Source organism: Condylura cristata, unplaced genomic scaffold, assembly GCF_000260355.1.
Source record: "Condylura cristata isolate star-nosed mole 26May11 unplaced genomic scaffold, ConCri1.0 scaffold00018, whole genome shotgun sequence".
Classification (NCBI taxonomy): Eukaryota; Metazoa; Chordata; class Mammalia; order Eulipotyphla; family Talpidae; genus Condylura; species Condylura cristata.
Window position 1 is genome coordinate 23608380 of NW_004567119.1, and position 25279 is coordinate 23633658.

At 38.6% G+C, this 25279-nt stretch overlaps 1 protein-coding gene across 1 annotated transcript in view; it reads right to left on the reverse strand.

Annotated features, from left to right (window-relative positions):
* USH2A (Usher syndrome 2A (autosomal recessive, mild)) overlaps positions 1 to 25279 on the reverse strand; it is a 589735-nt gene that overhangs the window by 63670 nt on the left and 500786 nt on the right. Inside the window, 3 exon segments of the mRNA XM_004685238.1 lie at positions 7388 to 7742; positions 19935 to 20097; positions 21524 to 21682. Coding sequence (XP_004685295.1) covers positions 7388 to 7742; positions 19935 to 20097; positions 21524 to 21682 — 677 coding nt within the window.

A 25279-nucleotide genomic window follows, 5' to 3' on the forward strand; every position in this document is an offset into this window, starting at 1 on the left:
GTAACTCACAGCTACTAAACTAACAAGATGTTTCACCTTAAAAATCATATCAGGATAAAAAGATCCATTTGCAAACCCATCACATATGTGTTCACAGGTGGTGGGTGTGGGTCACTGCATTTGGATTAAAAAGCAAATGTCTCTCTCTACATGAGAGGTCAGTAGCTGGTGTAAGGCAAAATCTTTTCACTGTTCAGCATAATTAAAATATTCCAACGGTGGTTTCAGTAATTTAAAAATCACAGTATTGTTGTAATATTTTTCTAGGCTTCAGGAGCTCACAATTGTTTGGCCCAATCAAATCTGGGAGCACTAGAGAAGTTATCACCCATCAAGGTAATTACTTTCAAGTTGAAATAATTACTCTATCAATGTTAATGGTCTTTCAACTTCAATAAAGCACTCACCTGCCGATAATCACAGCTAACCTCTTGCTCTAATGCAATTCCCTCTCTATTTAGTAGGTTATATTACAGCCGTTACAGTGGTCACTTGTCCTGAACAGCTGCTGAATTTCACTTTGATCGGCTGTGAACCATAAAAAAATTGGTCATCTGTGTATGATTTCCCCCTCACCCATAAGCCCTTGCAGAGCCAAGGATCTGATCTCCTGGCTACCATAGGGCACTTCAGGGGCAGCCATCTTGTCTCCAGCACTGGTCACTTTCCACTTGTGACAAGAGCTCAGTAGTTCAATTAACTTCTGCCCTTCACTGCCATTTACAGCTTGCTGTCTCTGCTAAATGGCATATATTCTCAATTTATGGCCTGGGCCTGTTAGCATGAGGATGCCTTCGTTTTAACATTCATAGTCATTTTAACAATGCTCTGTTGGATTCTTGGGTGTCTTTATACTTCAACTAAAGGCCAGAAAATAACAACCTACCTGAGTTAAAGGGCATATAGTCTCTCCACAAGTGTCCCTCACAGACTGTGATTCTGCTCATTGGCATAGGTACAGAGGGTAATCTGTGTGATCAGGGAAGTGTGTGTGTGACTTACCAAAAGGCCTCATGGTTTCCTGGTATGTCTTCAGGTCTAGGGGAACAGATGGGGGGGGGGTCCTGTGAGTAGCGTGGCAGGGAAATTGAGCTGCTTAGCAAGTGAACACTGCAGGTGGACGGCTCTTAAAAGCCTGAGATGGGGTGGTGGCGGGGAAGATGACGCCAGGCTAAGCCTCAGGGAGAAAAATAAAGCAGACTCTTGTTCCAGGTGATTTAGAAAGGAAATCAAATCTAAGCTATACTTGAGAAATTTTCTAGAAATCAACAGGGTGGCATCTGGAAACATTCAGTTAGAAAGCTCAGAATTTGTTACAAAGTGAGGAATGCTTAGCATCTACAAAAGGTAAGGCTTTTCATTCATGACCAAGTGTGCACAGTTGCCTAGTATCAACCCAAACTTTGTCTACATTGGCTCATTTCTACAAGACTACGTCAAAGTAGTAGCACCTCCAAAGTTCTGTAGCCTAATTATTTTTGTCATTTATAGTTCCAAAAGCACTTTGTCCTTGCATTTGTCTACTTAGGTCTTTCAAACTGTCATGTGAGACAAAGAACATGTTAGATCAACTTGGTGGTTCTAAAGGAGGGCAGGTGCCTCTGAGGTGTGAGAACATGGTTATTTGAGGGAATAAGACATGTGAGGAGCCTTGTGTGATCTCCAAGCAGGGGGATTCAGGAGGTACTTTAGAAGCATCAGCAGGACTTAGTGAAGCATTGGATAAGGACATAAGGAAGGGAGAGGTATATGGATGGGGCAACTTGAAAGATGACGAGTTAATTTAGTCACGTATCTGGGCAGCAGAGGAACAGCAAAGATAGGTGAGCAAAAAAGGCATTAAGTAACAGTATGTCCAACACCACCTGTGGAACTTAAGAGAATCAGCCCTACTCCTTCAAACCCATCTTCCTCTGAAGGTTTACACAGGACACAGCAGGTGTAAGAGCAGATGCAGGTGCATGAAAAGCAAGTTAAAGAAGCCGATTCCGTACAGAAGCTCCTTCAAGTTAGCCCCTTACTACCTGGGGGAGGGAAATCAACAAAGGGAAATGGAAAAGGAGGAAAACCTCTGAAATCGAGACCCCCCTGGATTCAAGTCAGGCTTTAGAATGGCTTAAAAAGAAATAAACACCTGAAATCAGTCCTGATTACCAAAATTACTGGCCCTTGTCACTGAAGGTGATTGGCAAACCACAGGACCTGTCCTGGAGATTACTGATGAGTGAGCCAGAAAGTCCTGCTGAAGCCTATCGAAATGAAGTGGAGAAAATAAAGCTCTTTCAAAGACATAGTTACATGAAGTTCAAGAAGCTATATTCATCCCTGATAATACTGAGCAAAATGGAGATCCCCAAGATATATTTGTAATTGGTAAGGTATCCTAAAAAAGAGGGGGAAAAAAAAAACATAAGACCAAAAGGCAAAGTTTATGGCAAATTAAAAACATCATATAGCAAAAAAAAAAAAAAAAAAAAAAGGTGGAAAACCACCAAATAATCACTGTTTTGGGGGGCATTTCTCACACCCATTATTTATATTTTTAATAAGAGAATACGAGATACATTTTATAAAGTGTGAAATATCTCAGCTTATAGAACTGATTCAGAAAGTATGGTAACTGTTTTGTTATTTACTTATAGTTTTTCTTCATTTTGGAAAGACAGACACCAACAGGATCTTTCTAGCTAGCCGGGTCTCTCAGAGTGTTTCTGTGCTTTAATGTATGGATCTGGGAAGAAAAGGCTGAGAACCATCCAACTGAAAGAAGTAGGACTAATTTAAGATTCCATGTCAAGAGAAATAATATTTACATTATACTAAGTCAAAATGAAAATGGGATTAAACCTGAATTCATCAGTTTGCTTACAAACTCTCCATAATATGGCAATTATGAGTATTTCTTTGTCATTTTTTTCCCCACACATCTACTTAATAGTAAAAAGATATGAGGCAACCAAGGAGGGCATTTGGAACACCTCCCTCTCGACACTGGGCAAAGGAGTTAGGCGACTCTTATTTAGAAACTAGAGACTGTCATTCTGGATATTATCTCCCGATGGGAAACCACCTTTCAATGACCCATTTAATGTGCTGCCCCTCAGTGCTGGCGCTGGATTCTCCACACAGAGCAAAGGGCCATCTCTTCCAGGGAGGTCTGAACTGGGCTTGAGCTTCCTATCCTGTGAGGGAAGCAGGGACCCACAGAGAGCACAGACTAACAGGTAAACCACCTTCACCTTTAAATCCCAAGTTAGTTCTGCCAGTGTGAAGGCAGGTGCCAGTGAGAAACAGAAAACAAATGTGAACAGTGGCTGCAACACCGCCACGCTCACCAGGAGTGTTCCCTGTAAACACCACCACGGAACTCTCTCGTGCCAAGCCAGGCTAAATACAGTTGCTCTCCTGACGCTGTGCAATTTATCACAGGCTGATTGGGAAGAGGGTTTCAGGGCTTCAACTAACGCTTGCTTTCAGCACTGGGTGGCTCTGGCCTGAAGACCCCGAGACTCTCTCTCCCCTTTAGAAAGATCTACTTAGCCCAAAGGAAGCTGAAACTTTTCTTGAGGCTGGGGAAGAAGGTGATTATATAGAAACACACACACTTTCCATTTCTCCTCTCCTGCTGCCTTTGCTGCTGCTGCTGCCGCTGCTCCTGCCAACACATATGCTCTCCACCCCCACGGAGGCCCCCACTGCCAGTTCTCCATCCACTGCCACCTCCGCAAGGCGCATGCCTCCACTGCACCTGCTTTCTGTGGCTCTCCCACCGACGTCCACCTGTCTATCAACAATCCGGGGACCCTCGCGACAAGCTGATGATGGCACCACACTCTGGGCGACTTAGCAGTGGGCGCCCAGCAGAGCTGGCATCCCAGGATGCCAGCGACCACAGGAGGGGCATGGGCGAGTCCTCTCGCAGGGCTGTGGAGTGAGCCGTCCCAGCCCTGGTGAGGATGGAATCTGTGCTCCCCTAATGGCACACGTGGGTGGTTGGCACTAGACAATGTTGGCCAAAGCTGTCAGTGAAACAAAAATTGAAAACACTTCCTAGGGCAGGTGCAGAAAGAGAAGGTGACAGTGAAGGTGTGCGGCTGGTGCAGGCGTCAGAAAAGTAGTGAGTGGAGTCAGGAAGGCCTGCAAGAGAGATTTACAAGGGATTGGTCAAGATGTGAGCTGAGAAAGGCAGAAGCAAAGAAATCTAGAAATCTGAAATGCTCAGCAGAGGCACCATCTGTGTCTCTAATGTGCCGCTCTTCCCACAGACTCTGCTCTGCTGAAGGCTGTGGCAAACGTCACCACGGAGACGAGCGCGGGATCGACTATTGACATATTGAATATAGTGCTCAATGTCTATTTGCCAACTTGGATTGACTCGTCAATAATCTGTTCTCGACCCGGGGGCCCCATGTGATAGAGCAGCTGAGCTGAGCTGAATGAGAGGGACTTCAAGTGCCGGGGGAGTGGGGGGCATAGGGAGGTGGGGGTGGGGGGGTGGCTGGCTAGGAGAAAAGCAACACGCTCCTCTGATGACCAGCAACTGGAATAACATGGTAGAAACTCCTTCTTGAGGCATCTTTTGCTCTTTTAAAAAGACTGAGCACATTTCTGCAGGCATGTGGACATGGATGAAACACAGTTGGTGCATTTCTTCCTGATCTTTTTTAAGAGGTGTCAGTCCATAGTCACCATAGCCCCTTGCCTGGAAACTTCTGAACACTGGTAGATACTGCTTTGAGAAAGATGTCCCTAGCTTAAAACTCAAATGGAATCTTTGCCAATGAGACCAATGAAGTTTCCTCTGGGAATTCTCAGGGCAGATTAAGATTTTCAGGGGCCCCTTGAACAGACAACACACACACACACACAGACATATGCACAATTGAAAACAGGAATCAGAAATACTACTGCTTCTTGCTTATCCTGTCTATTTTCTGTAGCACTAGGGACTAGTCTTTCGGAAAATGAAAGGTGGAGGCCAAGACAGGCTGGCAGAAGGGAAGCTCCAGTGGGGAGGTCCCATGTACAACGGGCCTGGAAGCCTCCAGCTTAGGGCTGTCGGCCTTCTCCCTTCCAGGAGAAGGGAGAAATTAGCAGATTAGAGGTAGGGCAGAATTCATGGGATAGAATTTAGTCTTGTGTTGGAAAATAAAACTAGCAATGAAGGGATGATTTACAGGGTATTCTACAAGGGAATTCCAATTGAATGGTCTTGGGAGATTGAATGTTTAGATTCAGACCCCAAAACTCATACCCTAAAAGATTACAGGTTTAATCATTACAGTACTGGAGCCTTCAACAAATATATTTAAATCAAAGTAGGTCCTTACGAAAGCTCTCGTCAAAGGATTATTAAGTGTGTCTAGTTTATTGTTCAGTATTTATTTTTAGGGTGGAAGTTAAATCATGCTTAATAAGGATATGGTGAGATGTAATTGAGATATATTAAGGATTAGCTAAGAAAGATGTATATTTAGGAACATTGCTGCTAATACTTATAATGAAGAATCTAGAGAATATGGAAGACCCTTATGTAAAGCTGACTAAATGTCAAATAAAAAATAAAGTACCAATTCTTAGATAAAATTTTGATAGTATTATCATCTAATACTTAACTTACTTGTTGCTACTATTTTAGTCCTAGAGAAAAAAGAGTATAAGCACAGTAGGGAAAGATGGCAAACTTCATTGACAAAAAAAAAAATAAATCCCTAAATATTGTGTTTTCCCAGTATTATTTAGATATTTTGACAAAAGTTAAACTCTATAAGACAGTTTACCCTATAAACAAAGCTGTCTATATTGGAAGCATGGAGACATGATGTGGTCTTTGAAAATAATGCTTTTTTTTAGTTTAAAAGGACACCTGCACCCCTATGTTTATTGAAGCACAGTGTTCAATAGGTAACATATGGAAGCAAACCAAATGTCTCAAAATAGATGACTAGATCAAAATGATGTGGTATATTTACACAGTGGAATATCACTCAGCAATCAAAAAGGATAAACTCATGTCATTCACAGCAACATAGATGGAGCAGGAAGGGATTATGCTCAGTGAAATAAGTCAGAAAGAAAGAAAAAGGATATTGGGCATTAAAAAAAAGAAATAAGTCAGAAAGAAAAAGAAAAGTAACGAATGGTCTCATTTATCAGAGGAAGGTAGAGGAACCATATAAGGGATCAGGATAAAAAAGTAAAATTTATAATTTTACTTTTTATTTTTCATAATTTTACTTTATAATTTTATAATAAAATTAAAATCAAAATAATCAGGCAACTGTATATCAGAGACATTCTGTAGGAGAGGAGGGTGGTGAAGGATCAGGATAGGAGTGGAAAGAGCAAAAGGGCCCTATGGTGATGGTCCACGGTGAATTGGTGGGAATTTCATGGGTAAATCATAAACTGTACAAAAAATGAAGGATGGTGTAATAAATATATTTTTTAAAAGAAAGTAAATAAATTAAAAAGAAAACAATACTCTATGCTGTCTGTTCCTTCTTAATTTTGAGGGACTTTAGTTTGTTCTTGGCACATTTCAGAAATCCTGTGGATAAATTTGGTTTCACCACCGTGAGGGATTCCTGCTGTTCTTCCAGACCACTTTGAGCACTTTGACTCCCAGTGCCTCTCTTTCTGGCAGTGAGGTTTACAGCTGAGCTGACTGGTGGTAACATGTGGGAAGTAAATCCAGTGAATGTGGTGTTATGGGAGATTACCCACTACTTCTCCCATTGCTTCCCTATGCTCTATTCTCATCTCTGTGATACTATAGAAAGTCCCCTGACAAAAGGCCCATCTGGTTTTGTCTCTCCCATAGAACAGCAGATTCTTTTGGAGACACCAGATGAACTGACTTGTGTTATGGGTCAAAGGTAGTCAACCCAGAAAAGTCACCACTAAGCTATCATGCATGTGACATCTAGAACTACATCTACTTCACATATTTATATATATTTACATCTATGTTTCTATATATTTACCTACCTCTGTAACTATGTATCTAAAAGATATATCTAGAAATTTAACTTTCTCATTCCCAGAGCCAATATGGTCACTATTATATTTGTATCTTTACCTGTATAATTTTACTTATATCTAGATATGTCTAATTTTTTCTGAGACTCACCTCCATGAAGTATAGAGTAATGTATTTGACATTCCCATTTAGCAGATTTGGAAATACATTATGTGGGTTTGCAAGGACAAAGTCTTATTTGAAGTTAAATAGCTATCTGTGGTTTGCAAACCAATCCCCTATATCCTTTGTATTCAATTCAGTGTATAGCATCTGTCCACACATGAAAGATTTTTACATGACAAAATGAATTTCAGTATATTAACCGGATAAAATAAACAACTTCTATCTTTTCTAAGTTCTTACCGTAACTGTGAAGGCATGCACGATAGAGACGTTAACTGTCGGGTCATCTGGTCTCTCCCGGTAGATTACATGGTACTGGGAGATGATGCCATTGGGAGACCTGGGCTCTGTCCAGTTGAGCAGGATTGAATGAGCACTGGTGGCCTGAGCCCATGGTTCTGGCAGGTCCTGAGGTGGAGCTTCCAGAGTCCAGGTTGACGACCATGAACTTTCCACTGAGCCCATGGAATTGTGGGCTCTCACCTGATATTCATAGAGCATGAAAGGTCTCAGAGTGTCTGTGGCATCAGTAAATTCAAGGACTCCTTCTGACCAGACAAATAAAAGGGATACCTCTTCCTCACCAGCAGGACGTCTGAAAGGAAATCAGGAGGACAAACAGTGACAGATGCATACTTCAAAACCAGGCTTTCAATTAGTGTAGGAATTACATTTTAGATAACTTTGTGACCAAATCAACTTTTAAACTGTCCCTTCCTAGCATCGTGAGGAAGACCAGATGGATGAGGAAGGCCAGAGGCCTGATTCATTATTACTTTTGACTAATCATAAAGATTGCATATACTTCATAGAAAACATGAAAAAATTAACATAGTTAAAATGGCCATACCCAAAGCAGTATATAGGTTCAATGCAAAGATATCAAAATTTCCATGGGAAAAATTCAATGGAATTGTTCAAAGAATAGAGAAAACATTACTGCAATTTATGTGGAAATGCAAAATACCTGAATAATCTAATCAATGTTAATATAAATGAAAAGAGGAATGGAAGTATCACATTTCCAGGCTTTAAACTATACTGCAAGACTATCGCCATCAAAACAGTAAGGTGTTGAAATAAAAAGACATGCAGACCAATGGCATAGAATTGAGAACACAGAAATAATCCTACATTTATATGGATGATTAATCTGCAATAAGGGAGCCAAGAACATACAATGGAGAAAGAAAGTTCTCATCAATAAATAGTGTTGGGAAAGCTGAATAGCCATATGTGGAATGAAATTAGACTACTATCTATCTCATACACAAAAATTAACTCAAAACAGATTAAATATTTAGATATAAACTTGGAAATAACAAAAACAAATAGAAGAAAACATAGACAGAACACTTCATGACAGTGGCTTTAGTGATATCTTTGGAGACTTGACTCTGATGGCAAGGAAAATAAAACCAAAAATAAACAAATGGAGTACATCAAATTGAAATGCTTCTGCACAGTGAAAGAAAATATAGTTCTTATGTAAAAAGACTCTAACAAATGGTAGAAAATATTTGCACATATATATCTGTCAAGGAGCTAATACCCACGTGCTACAAAAAAACTCATACAGCTCAATAAAATGAAGGACTCAATAAAAAGGTGGGCATAACTGCTAAATAAATACTTCTTCAAAGCAAACATATAGATGGCCAACAGGCATCTTACTTAATGTCAGGAAAATGCAAAATAAAACCACAATAAGATGCCACCTCACACCTCTGAGAATGACCCATATTATAAAACCAGACACAGAAACAACAGATTTTGGCAAGGGTGTAGAGAAAAAGTAATCCTCATGCAGTGTTGGTAGGAAGTAGACTGGTCCAGCCTCTATGGAAAACAGTATGGAGGTTTCTCAAAACATTAAAAATAGATCTACCATATGATAGTTATTCTTCTTAGTTATTAAGAAAATTTATAAACATTAATTCAAGGAATATCTGCATTCTTTTGTTCATTGCAATATGATTTACAACAACCAAGCCTTGGAAACAACCTGAGTGTCCAACAAGTGAATGGATTAAGAAGATGTGGTACCTATCAATGATGGAATACTACTCAGCTATAATAAAGATACATTTTTTCCATTTATGATAACATCAATGGAACTGGAGGGGAGATGCTAAATGTATAAGTCAGAAGGAAAATGACAAATACCAGATGTTTTCACTACCATGTGGAATATGGGTGGGGGGTGGAGGGGAAGCAACCAATAAAATTAAACTCAAACTAAGCTGAGGAATATGACTACAAAATTGAGGAGCAAAGTGGAGGGAGGAATAAAGGAGAGTGGGGACCCAAAGGTCTATGGTATAGGGGTAAGGGTGCTTTGGTGGTAGGTGTGATGTGGTGATATGTAGGTCTGTTACCCTAAATCACATGCAGTGTTGTGAACCAATGTTATATCAATTATAAAGAAAAATACCAGCAGTTAAATTCCTTTCAGCATCTAGAGTTCTTATCCAAAGTCTAGTAAAATGCAGGGCACACTTAAAATATGCTTTCAAATTTCTGAAAAGGGATGGTTTTGTCCCATCTTTTTATTAGCATATAGACTAGACATCACATCTACTGTTTTGGTGCTCAAAATATATAGTATAACATCATGCCTAAGTAAGAGGAAGGGGATTGCTGGTTATTGCAATGGCTCCATATGTCTGATAGTTTGCTCATTCAGAAGTGAAAGAATGATGAAGACCCGGACCAGAAGGGGAGATCTTGAGGAATTGTGATTGGTTGGTTTATTTTTGTATTGTCAGGTCTCACCTAGTCAGTTCTATGTCATCCCCCCCACCCCCATGAATGATTAAATGGCATATAATTGACTGGCTTTTCTACATCTTTGCCTCATGTCAATAATACTCTTACTTCCTGTGAGAGTGTTATTGCAGGTAGGGGAAGAATGTACCTAAGAGATTACCCTCCTTTAGCTCACCCTCCAGTTCAGAGGAGACTGGCAAATAAATCAGTATTTTCCAGGCTGTTAGGAGTATTTAATTAACAGATGCCTCAGCTCCCAGAATATTCCTATGCTGCCATATCAGGTTAGCCATCAAAATGGAAAGAGTTATTGAGACAAAGTAAGTGACAGTGCCTTTCACAAAAAGGAAGGAGATTTAAAAATCTCTGGCTTTGGGAATTTGATGAACCCCATGTTGATAAATCACTATGACCTAAGAGGGAGCAATGACAAGCTTCCTGCTGGATGCTGTGGAGGCTTCGTGGAAAGCTGTCGGTGACCTGCGACGACCATCGCCAGCCCTCTCATTACTCCTCGCCACCACGTGTGGGCCAGATTCTGCACTCAGGGAGGGTTTGCAGGGTTTGGCCTTTGTACTTGCTGCAGAGACCAGGTACCAGGTGTGCCATTGGGAGGGATCCATTTTAATGAGGACCACGGGGCTTGCAGCCAAGGATGCCTCTCAGTGAGTTTTTTAAAAAGGTGTTTGCTGGGAACACGCTAGAGTAAACAAACACATACACTTCTACAGGGAAATAAAATCTTCTCTTTTGTCTGATTTCTACCTTTCTATGACAATTTGATTAATTTTTGTGAAATTCTCCAGAATTCCCTCATTGAGGTATAGCCAGAGTTGTCATACAACTGACATTCTTTAAAAATTGCCCGCCAAGTGTGAATTTTAAAATCTACATTGTGTAAGTAGTATGATTAAATATTAAAAGATTGAGTATTATGTTAGCTTCAAGTTTACCTGCCAAAATTATTAAAGGATGCTGCCTGGCCTAGTCTTCCTCATCACAATGGTAAAGTAAACATTCTATCCTTGGGGTTAAAAAATTGTACCTTTATGTCTGAGTAAACTCTGAACAGAAGATGGTGAGGAGAACCCAATTATTCCTAATTTATTTAAGATTTAGACACGAATTGTTCATTTAACTGGAAGTGTTTCCTCCTGAATGGTCTGTGTTTAGGGAAATCGCATTTTCAGTTCTTTGTGAATAGGCAAATGATTATTCTATGCGTAAGCTCATTTGGGAAAGGCTTCAATAATGTCCATTTCCAACCAGGGTTAATTTAATGTTGCTTAACATAAAGAAGAAAACAAAAAAGAAGCATTAAAATTAAGAACTCTATATTTTAAGAGGCATTCACATGTGCTTTGTCTTAATGGAGTATAACCTTTGAAAAAGTTCCCTTCTCCTCCCCCCTCCCCCCACCAGCCTGCAATTCTCAGTGCTTATCTTCAAAAACAATTAAAATAAAATCCTATCACCCACTGCACTCCTCATAACAATTTAGGATTATGGTTCTGCTACTCTCACTTCATGAAGTATTAAGAATACTCCAAATTTAAAGCAACAGTCAGAAACTCCTGTGGTTGCAGGAGACAGGTTGTGACTCTGGGCTACCTCGTTAAATGATCTGGGGCCAGTTCACCTATGTTCTCTGGCTTCCCCTTTCACTCTGGAAACTGGAGTTAATGATCTTGTAGTGAGTAACAGGTTGTCTAGAATTTTCCTAAGAATTAAGTCAAATAATGTACATGAAAGTCATTGGGTAAAAAGTAATAGAGGATTCAAGTGGAGGTACGCTGAGGTGGATTCCAAAATTTTTGTAAGTGGAAAGACAATTCCAGCTGCCGAGTGTGCAGGATGCGCTGGACGGGAAGGATAGCAGGGAATCAGAATGGAGAGGGGGTCTCAACATTGCATATGAGCGCAAATGTCCTTTCTAACCAGGCTGACCAAGAGGAAATGGACACAAGCTATTTCCAAGATGCTTTGTGAAGGCTGAGCTCAGGTCTACCTTTGGCAGAAGAGATGCTGAAGATGTAAAAATTTTAAGGCAACCCTTTTAAAGTTTTTATGGCTTACTACATGACTCATCCCTGCTTACCATTCTAGAGTCTCCTTCCATCCAACATTTCTACCCTTATTTTATACTCATTGGAAGCAAAGACTTGCCCAAATTTCCTCTCTATTCCATGATATCTCATACTTCTTTGGCTTTGACATACCATTTTTGGTTTTACTCCCATTTAATTATGTTTTTAATTAGATTCTATAATGCCTCACTTCCTTCCCCTTTTCCTTTCTCCTTCTTTCTTTGGGCTAACTCAATTCACCTTTGAAAAAAATCTAATTTCAAATCACTTTCTCCAGAAAGATTTTCCCTTGCTTTTCTCTCCAATAGAGTTATCATATCCATTTATGCACTTCGGCTCTTCTATTGATTTGCTTATCACACTATCTTGTAGTATATTTTCATTTTTCTGTCTCTCATACTAACCTGAAAGCCCCCTGAAGGCAAAGAATATATATTTTAAAAAGTAGTTATTGAAGTACCATTGGTTTAAAACATTACAGAGGTTTCAGATGTACATATTATAACTCAACCCCTGTGTATCCTAATTACGAGGCCATCAAACGTCTAGTTTCCTTCCTTCACCACACAACTGACCCCCTTGATACAGTTTACCCATCCTTCCCATTTCCTCTTGAGTAACCATCATTTAGTTCTTATAGGAATTTGTTGGTATATATTTTTTAATCTTCCACATCTGAATGAAATTGTATGTTGTTTTGCTGTCTTTCTCTATCTGATTTACTTCACTTAGCAGAATGCCCTCTAGGTCCATCCATGCTGGGGAAAATAGCAAAATTTCATCAAGACTTTCATTTTCAAAGTATTATTTACAAAGTATTATTTACATAATCACTATGTTTGTAGTATCCACTGAGGCATGGCACTGCATTAAAAAAATAATTTTTGAAGCCACGTCTAGATAACCGATTGATGGAAGAGTCCAGGATTACCTGGAATCTGGTTAGCTACAAAAAAAAATGCACCTTTATTAAGTTCTCACTGTCAGCTCTAAATGTACTTTTTATAGTTGGCTATCTATATGCATTTTTCTATATTTGTATAAATAGTGGAGCCCACATTTCTGTTTTACCAGTGACTTTTGGGCTACACCAGTAGGGGGCGCCAGAGGGAGTCAGAAAACAAATGAAAAAGAAACTGGCTCCTTCCTGTTTGGTGGCTGATTGTGAGAGTATCTTCCCTGTATGGATTTTTCACATTAGAAATGTCAAGGCACACATTTCAAAGGCTGTTTTTCCAGCACTTGGGAAGCCAGATTCATATCACATCTCCTCCCCAGCCCCTTGTGCTACCTGGTAGCCGTCCCCACATCAGATGTCTGGGGTGCAGTACCACGGGAGTCCTAAGAAGGGCTCTAGACATTAATAATTCTGTTTTCCGGGCCCTCCCTGGTGGCCAGCGGGTTAAAGTGCAGCACAATGAAGCTAGTTGCATCCCCTGCAGCACAAGTTTGAACCCCCCGCCTCTGAGGTGGCTCCTACAGCCAGCAGACCTCTCCTGACCCACCCACTTCTCCCTCTGCAGTGTATTGCAGTCAGTCTGCCTGTTCTGCTCACACACTGTCTCTGGCGAATCCTCTCACCCCCCACACCTCTGGCCTGTACTCCAGTTCTTGTATGTATAAAGAAATAAATCTTTAAAAAATAAAATGTTTCCCTTTGTTCACATGATCCTAAGACAGTTGCCTCCTTTATATTATCTTCTCACTTGCTTTTTATTCTTTCAGTTACTTAGTTAACAAATATAACTAGATAATTATTTAAATTAAATTATATCTCTTAAAATGCTTGGTGTCATTTACTTCCCTGATCAGAACTTGATTGCTACAGAAAGGGATGATGATGTTCCCAGAAAGAGGAAAACAGGCAAGTCATGAAGTGGGACATGATAGATAAATTTATTATTTTGTCTTTATCACAACCATACACTGATTGTCAAAAGTAATTAGAAAACACAGACGAACAAAACCATGTAGTACTTACACGAATTATCCATAAGCTATCTCTGGGAGATAAGCACTATTAATTTTTGTGTGTGTATTAGTTTACATCTAAATGTAAAACAAAAGCATACTAAGTATACTGTTGTGCAATTTGCTTCTTTTATTATCACGGTCCTCTTTCCTTTTCCTTAAACATTCTTCCAGGTTTGTCTTTCTAGTGCATGGTTATGGGTGAGACACCTAGGAAACTTTCTATTTTTATCAAGCTTTATATTTAACAGTAACTTTGCATACATTATTTCTTCTTAATCTTATAACATTCTAGGAAGCTAATTACCTTCTATGTTTACTAACCTGACTTTACATAGAAATGGGAGCTTAGGTAACACTGCAGTTAGCCAAGGTCAATAACTAGTAAGTGGCAAGACCTTGAACACGGAAGCCATGTCTTCAGACTACAAATGCCTTGTTCTATACTCACCCTCTGGTAGTCTTAATTCCACAGCCAGATGTCTAGGGTTTGTTATGGGTTGGTTTTGATTGATCCTTTGTTTTATTTCTTTAAATTCCACATGTAAGTGACATTTATCTTTCTCCTTCTGACTATTTAACCTAGCACTATTCTCTTCAGTTCCATCAATGTTTTTGCAAATGGCAAGATTTCATTTATAGGTACATATATACACATATATGTAGATATAAAATATGTATATATATATTTATATGTTTGTGTATATATATACACACACACATGCACACACACAAATATATAAATGTATAAACTCAGTACTATCCCGTTTGGTATATAAACCATATCTAATCCACCCTTCAATCTATTTGGGTTGCTTTCATAAATTCATTATTATAAATAGTGCTGCAATGAATACAGGAGTCACATATCCCTTTCAATTAGTTTTATCATTCTTCAGGTAAATATCTAGGAGTGGAATTGCTGAATTGTATGTTAGATCTATTTTTAATATTTTGATAAAACTCTACACTGTTTTCTATAAGAGTTTCTTTATTTTACTCTGAACCTGCAATGATTCACTTTATCTCCAAATCAAAAAGTCAATCTCTGGTCCCTCCCTGGTGTTGCAACCGGTTAAAGCACAGCACTATGAAGCTAGCCACAGCACTGAAGCACAAGTTTTATCCCAGGCCAGGGAGGTGACCCACATGACACAACAGACCTCTCCTGTCCTGACAGCTGCTCCCCTCAGCAGTGTATTTCTATCAATCTCCCTGTTCTGCTCCCTACTCTGTCTCTGGTGAATGCTCTCACCTCCCACACCTCTGGCCTGTATGCATAAGCTCTGGCTTGTATGCTTAAAGAAATAAATCTTTAAAAAACAAAACAAAACAGGTCCTCCCTGTTCTAACCTGGTGCAACAGGTGAGAACACAGCAAGCTGGCACAGCTATTTCAGTGCAAGTTCATCACCTGCCTGGAGGTGACCCACATGGCGTGGCAGACCTCTTCTGACCAGACTGCTTCTCCCTTCAGCAGTGCACTTCCTCCATCTGCCTGTTCTGTTCCCCGCTCTGCCTCTGGTGAATCCTCTCACCACCCCTGTACCTCTGGCTTGTACTCCATTTCTGTATGCATAAATAAATAATCTTAAAAACAAACAAACAAAAAAACCCCCAAAAAACAAAGCTCCAGTCAAATCTGACCATTACTTGAACCCTATGGCTTCAATGTTGGAAATTTTGCTTATTCTAGTAATTTTATTCACCTGAGATGTCTTTACTGTCAGGCTCTGCTTATTAAAATTCTATCTGCCATAAATGAGACAGAATAAGGTTTTGAAATGAACCATACAACACATGGGGATTTTGTGTAGGTGGCATTTCAAATCAAGGAATTATAAAATAACATTGACACACTAGTTCTTTTAATGAACATCTGGATTGGCTGTCTCATTCCTTAAAGCAAAATTAAATTGATATTTATATATAAAGAATAGAGCCATAAAAGTGCTATAAGAAATAACTGATACACTATTTTTAGTGTTGTCACTAAAGAGAGAATTTTCTTTAAATACAAAGTACACAGACACATCAACAGGAGAAAATACAAAGGAAAATATCCTCAGGAATTATATTATAATGTATTATAAACACAAAGAACAAATAAATATTTGAGATGAGTGAATCACTCACTTGTAATAACTAAATTTTAACTAAAACAATAATATGCCTTTTAAAATTTGGACAGGCAAGGATTTGAAAGATTGATAAGACCCAGCATTTTCAGAATCAGATTTTTTTTTTTTGAAGATTTATATATCTGTGCATACAGAACTGGGGTACAGGCCAGAGGTACAGGGGTGGTGAGAGGCTTCACCAGACACACAATGGGGAGCAGAACAGGCAGATCGACAAAGTACACTACTGAGGGGAGCAGTGGTCAGGAGAGGCCTGCTGCGTCATGTGGTCACCACCGGGGTGGGTAGGATTTGAACTCATGCAGAAGTCGCTTTAGCTTCTTAGTGCTGTGCTTTAACCCCCTTTGCCATCAAGGAGGGCCCAGAATCAGAATTCTTATATATCCTTTTTGGAAGACAATTGAGTAACATCTAAAAATTCACAAAAGTTTGATTCTCTATTTCTAGTACTAAGATTAATCATCCATATGCTAATTGTAAGAATTTCTTTTGTCAGATTGCTGTTATCATGAAACTTAGGGCAATCCCCTATTTAACCACAACTAGGGGAGTGCTTAAATAATGTGTGGTACACATCTATTTTATATAATATAAATAAAATATCATGAGTCATTAAAATAAATGACATGTATCTCCAAATGCACAAAGAAAATGAAGAGCAGTAAAGAAAGTATCACACATATACACATAATAATATATCACTTATATGTATATGAATAATATATATCACATATATGTGTATGAATTAATATATGTATATGAATTAATTTTACTGATGGAAATTCTATTTGCCCCTGTGTAAATCATAGAGAAGGGATAGAATTACCTTTGTAAAATTCTGTTCTGTTAAAACTTCTTTCCAGCAAATATATTTCTAACATTGTCATTCAGCCTTTATTTTGTAAACACAATGACATCAACTTTGTGAACTGTCCCCAAATTATAAAAGACAGAGTCAATATCTTCTATGGTAATGTTTGTAATTCTCACATTGTGTAGCTCTTTTAGTTGATTTGCTTAATTCGACTTATATCTCCTACTATAATAAAGATTATTGATAGTAGAGCTAATAGTTCATGGTAGATAGTAACTGTCTCCAAGTCCATGTCTATCTTTCCACACAACACAGATTGCATAAATATTTCTTTGAGGTTTGCAGTTCCTTGCCTATTTGAAATGATCTCCAATTTTTTCCTTCAAAACTTTCTTGACACTTAGCTTATAATTTCTTTGTATTTTTACATCGTTTAGAGGGTGTTTGTGTATATTTTGATCTTTTACACATTCCCAAGTATTTTGAGTGATATATTGAGATTAAATCCCCATAAAAGGGTCCCTCCAGTGGCTTAGGGTTTAAGTGTCAGCAACACTTAGCAGTGTATTTTAGTAAATCCACCTGTTCTGCTCCCCACTCTCTGTCTGGTGGATCCTCTCTACTCTGTTTTTCGCTCAGAAATCTGACCTATACCCTGCACTCAAGCCCTTGAACACAAAAATAAATTAAAAAAATAATAAACAAACAAACAAACAAATCCCATACAATACTGTCTCCATTAAAACAGAAACTCCTAGTGAGAGGTCATTCTATGAAATTCTAAGAATGTCTGGTGGATTCTGCAGATGGAAGTTGGATCTTACAATTTACAAGCTTGGAGATATACGAGGGGAATACTGAAGAATCTGTATTATACAAACTATACTTACTAAAAGGAGAAAACCCAAAGGTGTTTTTCCGATACCCCATCAATAAACAGATGGCGAAGCACTAACACAAATCTTGTTGCAAAGTAGGAGAGTTTTCCTACGTAATTCACTTAGTCAACAAAGTAGGCAGATTAATAGATAAACTAAACAGAAACACTCACATTAATAGTCTTGTCCTTAACTAGTTGATTTTGGGTTTTGTTTTCCTTTTGAAAGCTAGAATCATCTTATCTTTTTACTAAAGCAGATACTTTTTAATAGATGATGTCTAGAGGCAATATTTAGAACCTAGAAAAAAAGCACTGAGGGGAAATGTCTTGAGGATTTAGAAAGACCAGAGTGAAAAACCTTTCAAAATGGGATTGGCAAGTTGGCTTCCGGCAATTTAATGAAAATATCTGCATAGGCCAAAGCCTGTCTTTGGTTGGAACTAAGAGAATATCTTTCTGTGGTGCTAGGAGAAAGCGGGGTACTGGGGTCAAATGATGAAGCAGAAATTACATGCCATCACCTCCCCAGAAATACTGCAGGCTTGTGGCTATAACTATATATGGGGCTCTCTGCAGTCCCAGAATGAAAAAGAACTATGTGTCTACATTCTATTTCTGTCCTTACAAATTTCTGATTTTTTTTTTGCAGCTATCTAAGAAAAATTTGATATTGTTGTTGTCTAAGCACATTTAAACTTCAGCTGAAATAACTGCCAAGTGATTCATGCCTATGTAGGTGAATATAATGATGGTATCTGGGGCCCCAGTGGACCATTTTCATTTCACTTTAAATAAAAAACAAAATGTATCTATGTCAGTCAGTGCCCTTCTGCTGTGCTCAGAGGTATCAAACAGGCTACAATTATGATTGTGAAGTGATTGTGTCACATTGGAGGAAGGTTTATTGCTTTTGAGTCTGCTAGGCAGTAACACATTCTGTTTCATATTACTCTTTATATCATTGTTTGGCTGTGACTAGAATAATCAAATGCCATCAAATGCTGTCAAATTCAATTTACAGTATTTTTCATTGAAACGGGCTTTCTGCATTAGATTTCCTGTTTTCCCTCTCCAGAACTGCCAAGGAATAGTCACTGTAATCATGAGTTTTATTTACAAAACTAACAGAGTGAAGCCACGTCCTGGTCTATAACAGATACTTTATTTCCCTTTATTCAGAATAGGAATTTGATGTGCTTTTCTCATACAATTAGCATTAAGTAGATGAAAGAAAACTATTCCAAGAGGATGGGCATTTGAGAGCTTCCACTAATGTGCTTATCCCAAAATGTAAATTCACATTAGCCATTTTTGCGTGTTCATGTGTATCTGAATCAGAAATATTATTCTTCAAATTAATGTTTGCTGGGGAGGAACTGGGCTTGCTCATTTTGGCCTTGTCGTTTACATAACCAGAAATGCAATGACACTGTCTCCTTCCATAATATTCCTATAGGGCCTGAGTTCATCTCTGCAGATTGATCTGAATCAAAGAGTTTCAGTAACTAAACTTGTAACAGAAGCCACAGAGTTTCAGGATGCACTCGGGGCAGGTCACAGGGTCAAGCAAGGGAATGAACAGCCTGCTGGAGGAGCTAACAAATGCCTTGCAGTGAGGATGAAGAGCTGAAAAATGTGCGCTTTGTCTTATGTCAGCGTGTTGCTTTTGGAAGAGGGAGTTTTCACCTGCAAATCCTATGTCTGCCAGTGTCTGCTGTGGACTATCTAGATTCATGGGTTCAAATATTACCCCCTCGAGGTGATGTATTTCAGGAGGTGAGGGTTTTGGGAGGTGATTATCTCAGAAGGATGAACCTGGTATCTTCTGGAATGACCATGCTCCCTTGGTACCTGAAGCTCTAGCAGTCACTATTTTATCAAACACCAGATGATGTGGTCTCAAGGTATCACCCTTCAGACAGGACTCAAGCCCAAAGGTCATATAATACTTGTTTCTTTGCTTGGATCATGTGTAGAAGTTTCCAGCACCAGTCTACACTCCAGTAGGTGCTCCCAAAAGATGAATTCCCACCTACCAGCTGTGGAAGTATAAATGTATTTATTCTGCAAGCTGAGAATAGTAACCTTCTTAAATTCTTAACAATACTAGTCATAGCTGATGTTACCTGTGAATGAAGTAGTTGGTGATGACTCCATTTGGCATTTTTGGTGGCGTCCATTTAACTTCTATGCAAGCTGATCCCAGTGCCTTAAGAACGGGGGCATCTAGATCCATTGGGACTGCTTCAGATGTTTTGACAAACCTCCTATCACTAATTCCACAACCTCCTTGAAAAAGAAATAAGACCTTTAGTAATTTGTCAAGCAGGGAAATGGTATATATGCAAATGAAGGCTAAGGATGTCACAAAATAATTTCTTTCATACTTTTGTATACACACTTGCACAACTACATTTGGTGAGTACTATAAATCTCTATAGGATTTAAACAAAGAGGGAACCATTTTTGGAAAATCCATTAATAAAGTGGATAGTTGTATAAGCAAGTCAATAAAGTTTATGCTTGTTTGAACTGAGGTTCCTCTAGTTTATTGCAGTCATTTAAAGTGATAATGTTCTTGAAATTCATGTGTATGTGTGTGTGAGAGTGTGACCTGCATATTTTATATGTTGTTACATCTTTGGGGGGGAGGGGATGTTTTTAAATACTTTAAAATAATGACTGTTCTCTCAACACACAGGAACCAAACCATCAATTTGGAGGATATTATATCTTCATTCCACAATTTCAGGGACACAGAGATGCAGAAGTTGACTTTGCACTTAAATCAAGAAAATGTGAAGTTAAAGTTACTTCCAAGTTGATCAGCTGAAGCCTTGATTGGAGAAAGCAGTATCCTTCAAACCAAAATAGTTAGTCTAATTTGTAGAGCCATGTAGGCAAAGTGACAATTTTGGAGATGAAGAATAGCAACATTGCAGACCTCAATTCCTAACCAACTGTCTGGTGACTAGGCCTCGATAGGAAACAGAAGTGCCGAAAGGCATGTAATACGGACATTCTGATTACATGCTAAATGAAAGATTGGTCAATTTCTTTAATCTAAGGTGAAACAACACATCCTGTATGCCAAGGTAAGGCACAACTTTCTTCTCTTACAACTGAGTGTCATATGTCATACAACTTTTGGAAAGATAAGGGAGTGGGAGAGACTTTTCCTAAGGCCATACAGGTGGATGAGCATGTCACTGACCACCAGTCTAATCTACTTAAGGTGACAGTTGAGGAACATGACCCAAGACTCAGCAGACTGTAAAATGTGCAAGAGACATTTGAGTGTTACCTCGATTTCTGAATAACATCTCCCATCCACTGCCCGCTCCCACCCCATAAAACTCAAATAGAATCAAGGTGAGAACATTTTTTATGATTTCTTTGTAATAACCATTTTGTTTTATATTACCTGTGATTCTCTTTATGTGATCAAGGTGTTTTTCTTTTCAAGAGTCTTATAAAACAAGACTTTGCAAAACCACCATTTTAATGTATTTAAATATTCATGATTTAATGTGCAGAAATGCATAATGCTTCACTCAATGCCAGGCTCTGATTTTTCTAGGTAAACAGTCCAGCACAAATAAGAAATGAAATGTTAGTCTTTGTATTTGAACTGAGAATCAATTCCTTTTTAATGAAATTTTTAATAAAATACATTTGATGAAAAGACTAGGACAAGTGTCTGAAAGACTTTTACCATTTTGACATGCTTGTATTCTTATCTCATACAGTGTGAATGGAGCCAAATTTTCCAGAAGGATGGACTGGTGATGACTAGCAGAGGAAGTCCGAGGTGCTGGGCTTCCAGCACTGAGTAAGACGTTGTATTCTATAGGCACTTTGGGGATGAGAATCCCTTGAAGGAGAGAGAGAGAATAAAAGCATTTATGTATGCCATAAAGAACGGTCAACAAATGTTTGTCCTTTAAGATTTAACGATGTCTATTTAAAATTTTAGGCTGTAGCGTTAGACAATTTATTGCTTAACATAGCAATTAAAAGGTATGTGAAACTTAAGCTGCAAAATAACAGGATGCATATTCCAAAGGTGAAAAATGTGTATCACCTGTTTTCAAAAACAAAGTGAAATGGAATAGTTCTATACAAAAATATAGGCAAGTAAAAATGAAGTCACGTTTCGCTTCTAAAAATTATAAGGCAATTAGAAATGGTGTCATATATTTTCCCTAGGCTTACTTACTCTGAAGTACATAAAAAAAATATCCTACCAGTTTTGCTTGTGACAATAATTTTTCTGTAGGCATTGTGTATGCATCCAGTCTGACATGGATCCTTGACATAACAGCCCATAAACTAGCCAAATCACAGTCTACCTAGAGAACTCCTAGTGCATTAATTATGGAGTCAGGACAGTCCACTCTGTCAGTGAGACTTATGGACCTAAATACATATCAAATTTTGGTTCAAAAACTGTCATTTTTTACAAGGTTTCCTAAAGAAAGAAGGTCTTGTCACTTGAGCCTCTTTACAGGCTAGTCATAATTAAATCCTGTAAGTTTTATTTGGTCACGGACAATATGCACACGTCTTCAAGGCGAAGATAGGATCCTTCAACAAAGAATGTAATGGAGCTTCCCACTGAATTTTCTCAATGATCTGATACTTTACAACCTTTGTGCCTCTAATTATTTACCTTTGTAGCATGTAAATAAGCTTGTCTTTGCTACAGAAACAATGAATCTATACACTGGGAAGACAGTACAGGACTCAATAACCTAAAAGAGATGAGGTCTAAAAAGAGAAATGTAGTTTTTCCTTTTGTGGATGTAGGCCCCATGCATACGGAGTTGAAGAGCAGGAACATGTCAGAATGCTGGGAATTTTGTGTAGGACAGATGACAACAAGGAGTCTCCAAAGGAAATACTGATCAGAGTGAGAAGACTGCCCATGGAAAAGTGCTAGATTGTCTGAATTTGGCACCTCAGGTGGAGAATTCAAGTTTTAAATAGAATTTTAGAGCATCCTTGTTGAACTGTCTGTTCCATTTGTCCAAGTAGCTTAAACTACTCCTACCATGGATTCCTCACTTATCATCTCTGGATTTATATCTCTCCTATATTCCACATTTATATTTCCAACAGATTTCTTCTCAGAGATCTCAATTTCAACAGAACCAATAGAGACTATGTCTATCTTTTTTTTTTTTTTTTTTTGTATTACCCAACCTCTTCCTCTTCTTGGGGCTTCCTTTCTCCATTTTCCTACAGCAGAGAATTTAAGAGTAACATGCTTAGAATAGACCCTTCTTTCTTCAAGCCCATCTCAAGTGTTCACTAAATGTTAGCAATTATTTCCTCCAGGAATTTGGACTTTATATAGAATCAGCCACAAGGAGACTTTGAAAACATTAATATGATTTAATCTATATTTTAGGACGGGGAGATGCTGGTGGGCAAAGATGGATGGAAAGTGAGAGAGGCAGGAGGCAGGGCTATCAGTTGGAGTGTCGTGCTAAGGTCACAGCAATTACACAAACAAGATCAGTCCTTTCACTGGATTCGGCTGTATGCCAGACAGCTTTAATAACCTCAGTTAATACCACTTGCACTTCAACTTTATAAGTCAGGGACTTGTTTCTTGACCCCAATGCACTTCTGATGTCTAGATTTTAGCACAAAGTAGCAGCTCAGTGAATGATGGCATATTCATGGAGTGTTCATTGGTGAGAGGAAGCTCAATGAATGATGGATTTGACTGAGTCAATGAATAAAGTCTCATGACAAAACTGTACGGTAAATATTATTACTATTTTTTAAATATTAGAAAATGAAGACTCAGAGGAGTTAAGTATTTTGTTACAGGTTTCACATTAGTTAATTAAGGTAGCTGGGCTTGAACAGAGGACCATCTGGTAACATGTTTATGCCTCTATATTATTGTTTTCCCTTAATGATGGAGACTTAAAGGAGATTAGCATATTGGGGGTGAAAATGAAAAGATAACTTTGAGAGAACATATACAGATGGAATGAAGACTCATTAAATAGACTAGAAATGGGATGAGGTACTGGAGCCCCCACCGATGGATCAGTGCAAGGAAGCCAACGTAATTCCATTGTTCCTTGTTTATAAAAATTGGCTGTGGATTTTCTTCCTAAAAATCACAACACTAGAAAACAATAGGTGCTGTTGAGAACTGTCACCAGCCAGCTGCCTTGGAGTGAACTAACTGTTCAACAGCAGAAAAAGTTTATGCTGACCAACTTATGTCAAGCAAATACAGGTACTACTCATGATACAGTTCACTGTAGCGTCTCATAATCACTTTCATATCAATTCCTGGTGGGTAATGTTCCTTAGACACAGGATGAGAGGTTGGCTAGCTCTTGAGGTTTCTCCTCAGTCTCAGATAATTGACAAATCTCTATTACTTTTGTCCACGAAGAAAAAAGATATCACAACAAAGACTAATTTTTTGAAATTTAAATAAATTTGTCTTTCTCTTGCATGGCATCATGAATACACATGCTGGATTATTCAGAAGATATTCTTCAAGGCCTAATTCTCAACTGGAAGACAAAAATTAGGGGTGTTTATACTGCTCACAACATGACCTTATTATTTAAAATGAAGAGAACTGATTACAGAGACCATCTAAAGTTCTCTGTTCACTCATTGCTGAGGAAAACCTAAGTCCTCTATGTGAGGGAAATAAAAATGCATTCTGCTCAGGCTTTTCTTTTTAACTGAAAATGTTCAATAGAGACTATTGCTTGAAGTAGTAAAGGGGACTGACGAGCGAATTAGGGCTCCTCTCAGTTTGCAATTTGATCTTTTGTCAGCAAGATATGCTTATGGAAATGTCCATCCAGACTGTCTTAGAATAGCAAGCATCCCAGCATCCCATCTCATGTTTGGCCTGTCCCCTTAGTGTTACCTTGTTCCAGCCTATACAGCTACAGGAATCAAGATTTCAGTTGGTGCCCACATATTTATGACAAAGTAGAGGAAGAAGTGCCTGGACATGGAAGCTGTTATTGGCCAGTGTCTTCAGATGGCTCTAATACCCTGAACATCACTCTTAGCCAAAGAGATTAGAGAATGTCTCCTCAGACGATAAATTACATGACACATTATTTTTTTTGGATGAAGACAAACACACTGGAATACAATGCCAAATTGGCAGGAGTGCTTAAAGATGAAAACTTAAGACCTGAGACAAAATACAATCCTGAGAAGATTCCGTTAGTCTGTGTTGCTGGCCCCCCTGGGATGAGGCGCTCATTTTGTCTTCTCTGTTCCTGTGCTAGATCTTGTAGAGAAAATTTACATTCACATATTTGAAAAGTATGCCATCCTTCTCACTGAACTACATAAACCACAGGATGGAGTCAGAGAAATCAAATCCCTTCTCTGCCCTTGTTTTAGACAATTTGACCAATTACCTGACTGCCATGAATGCCATTCTCTTCACCTCTAACATGATGATATC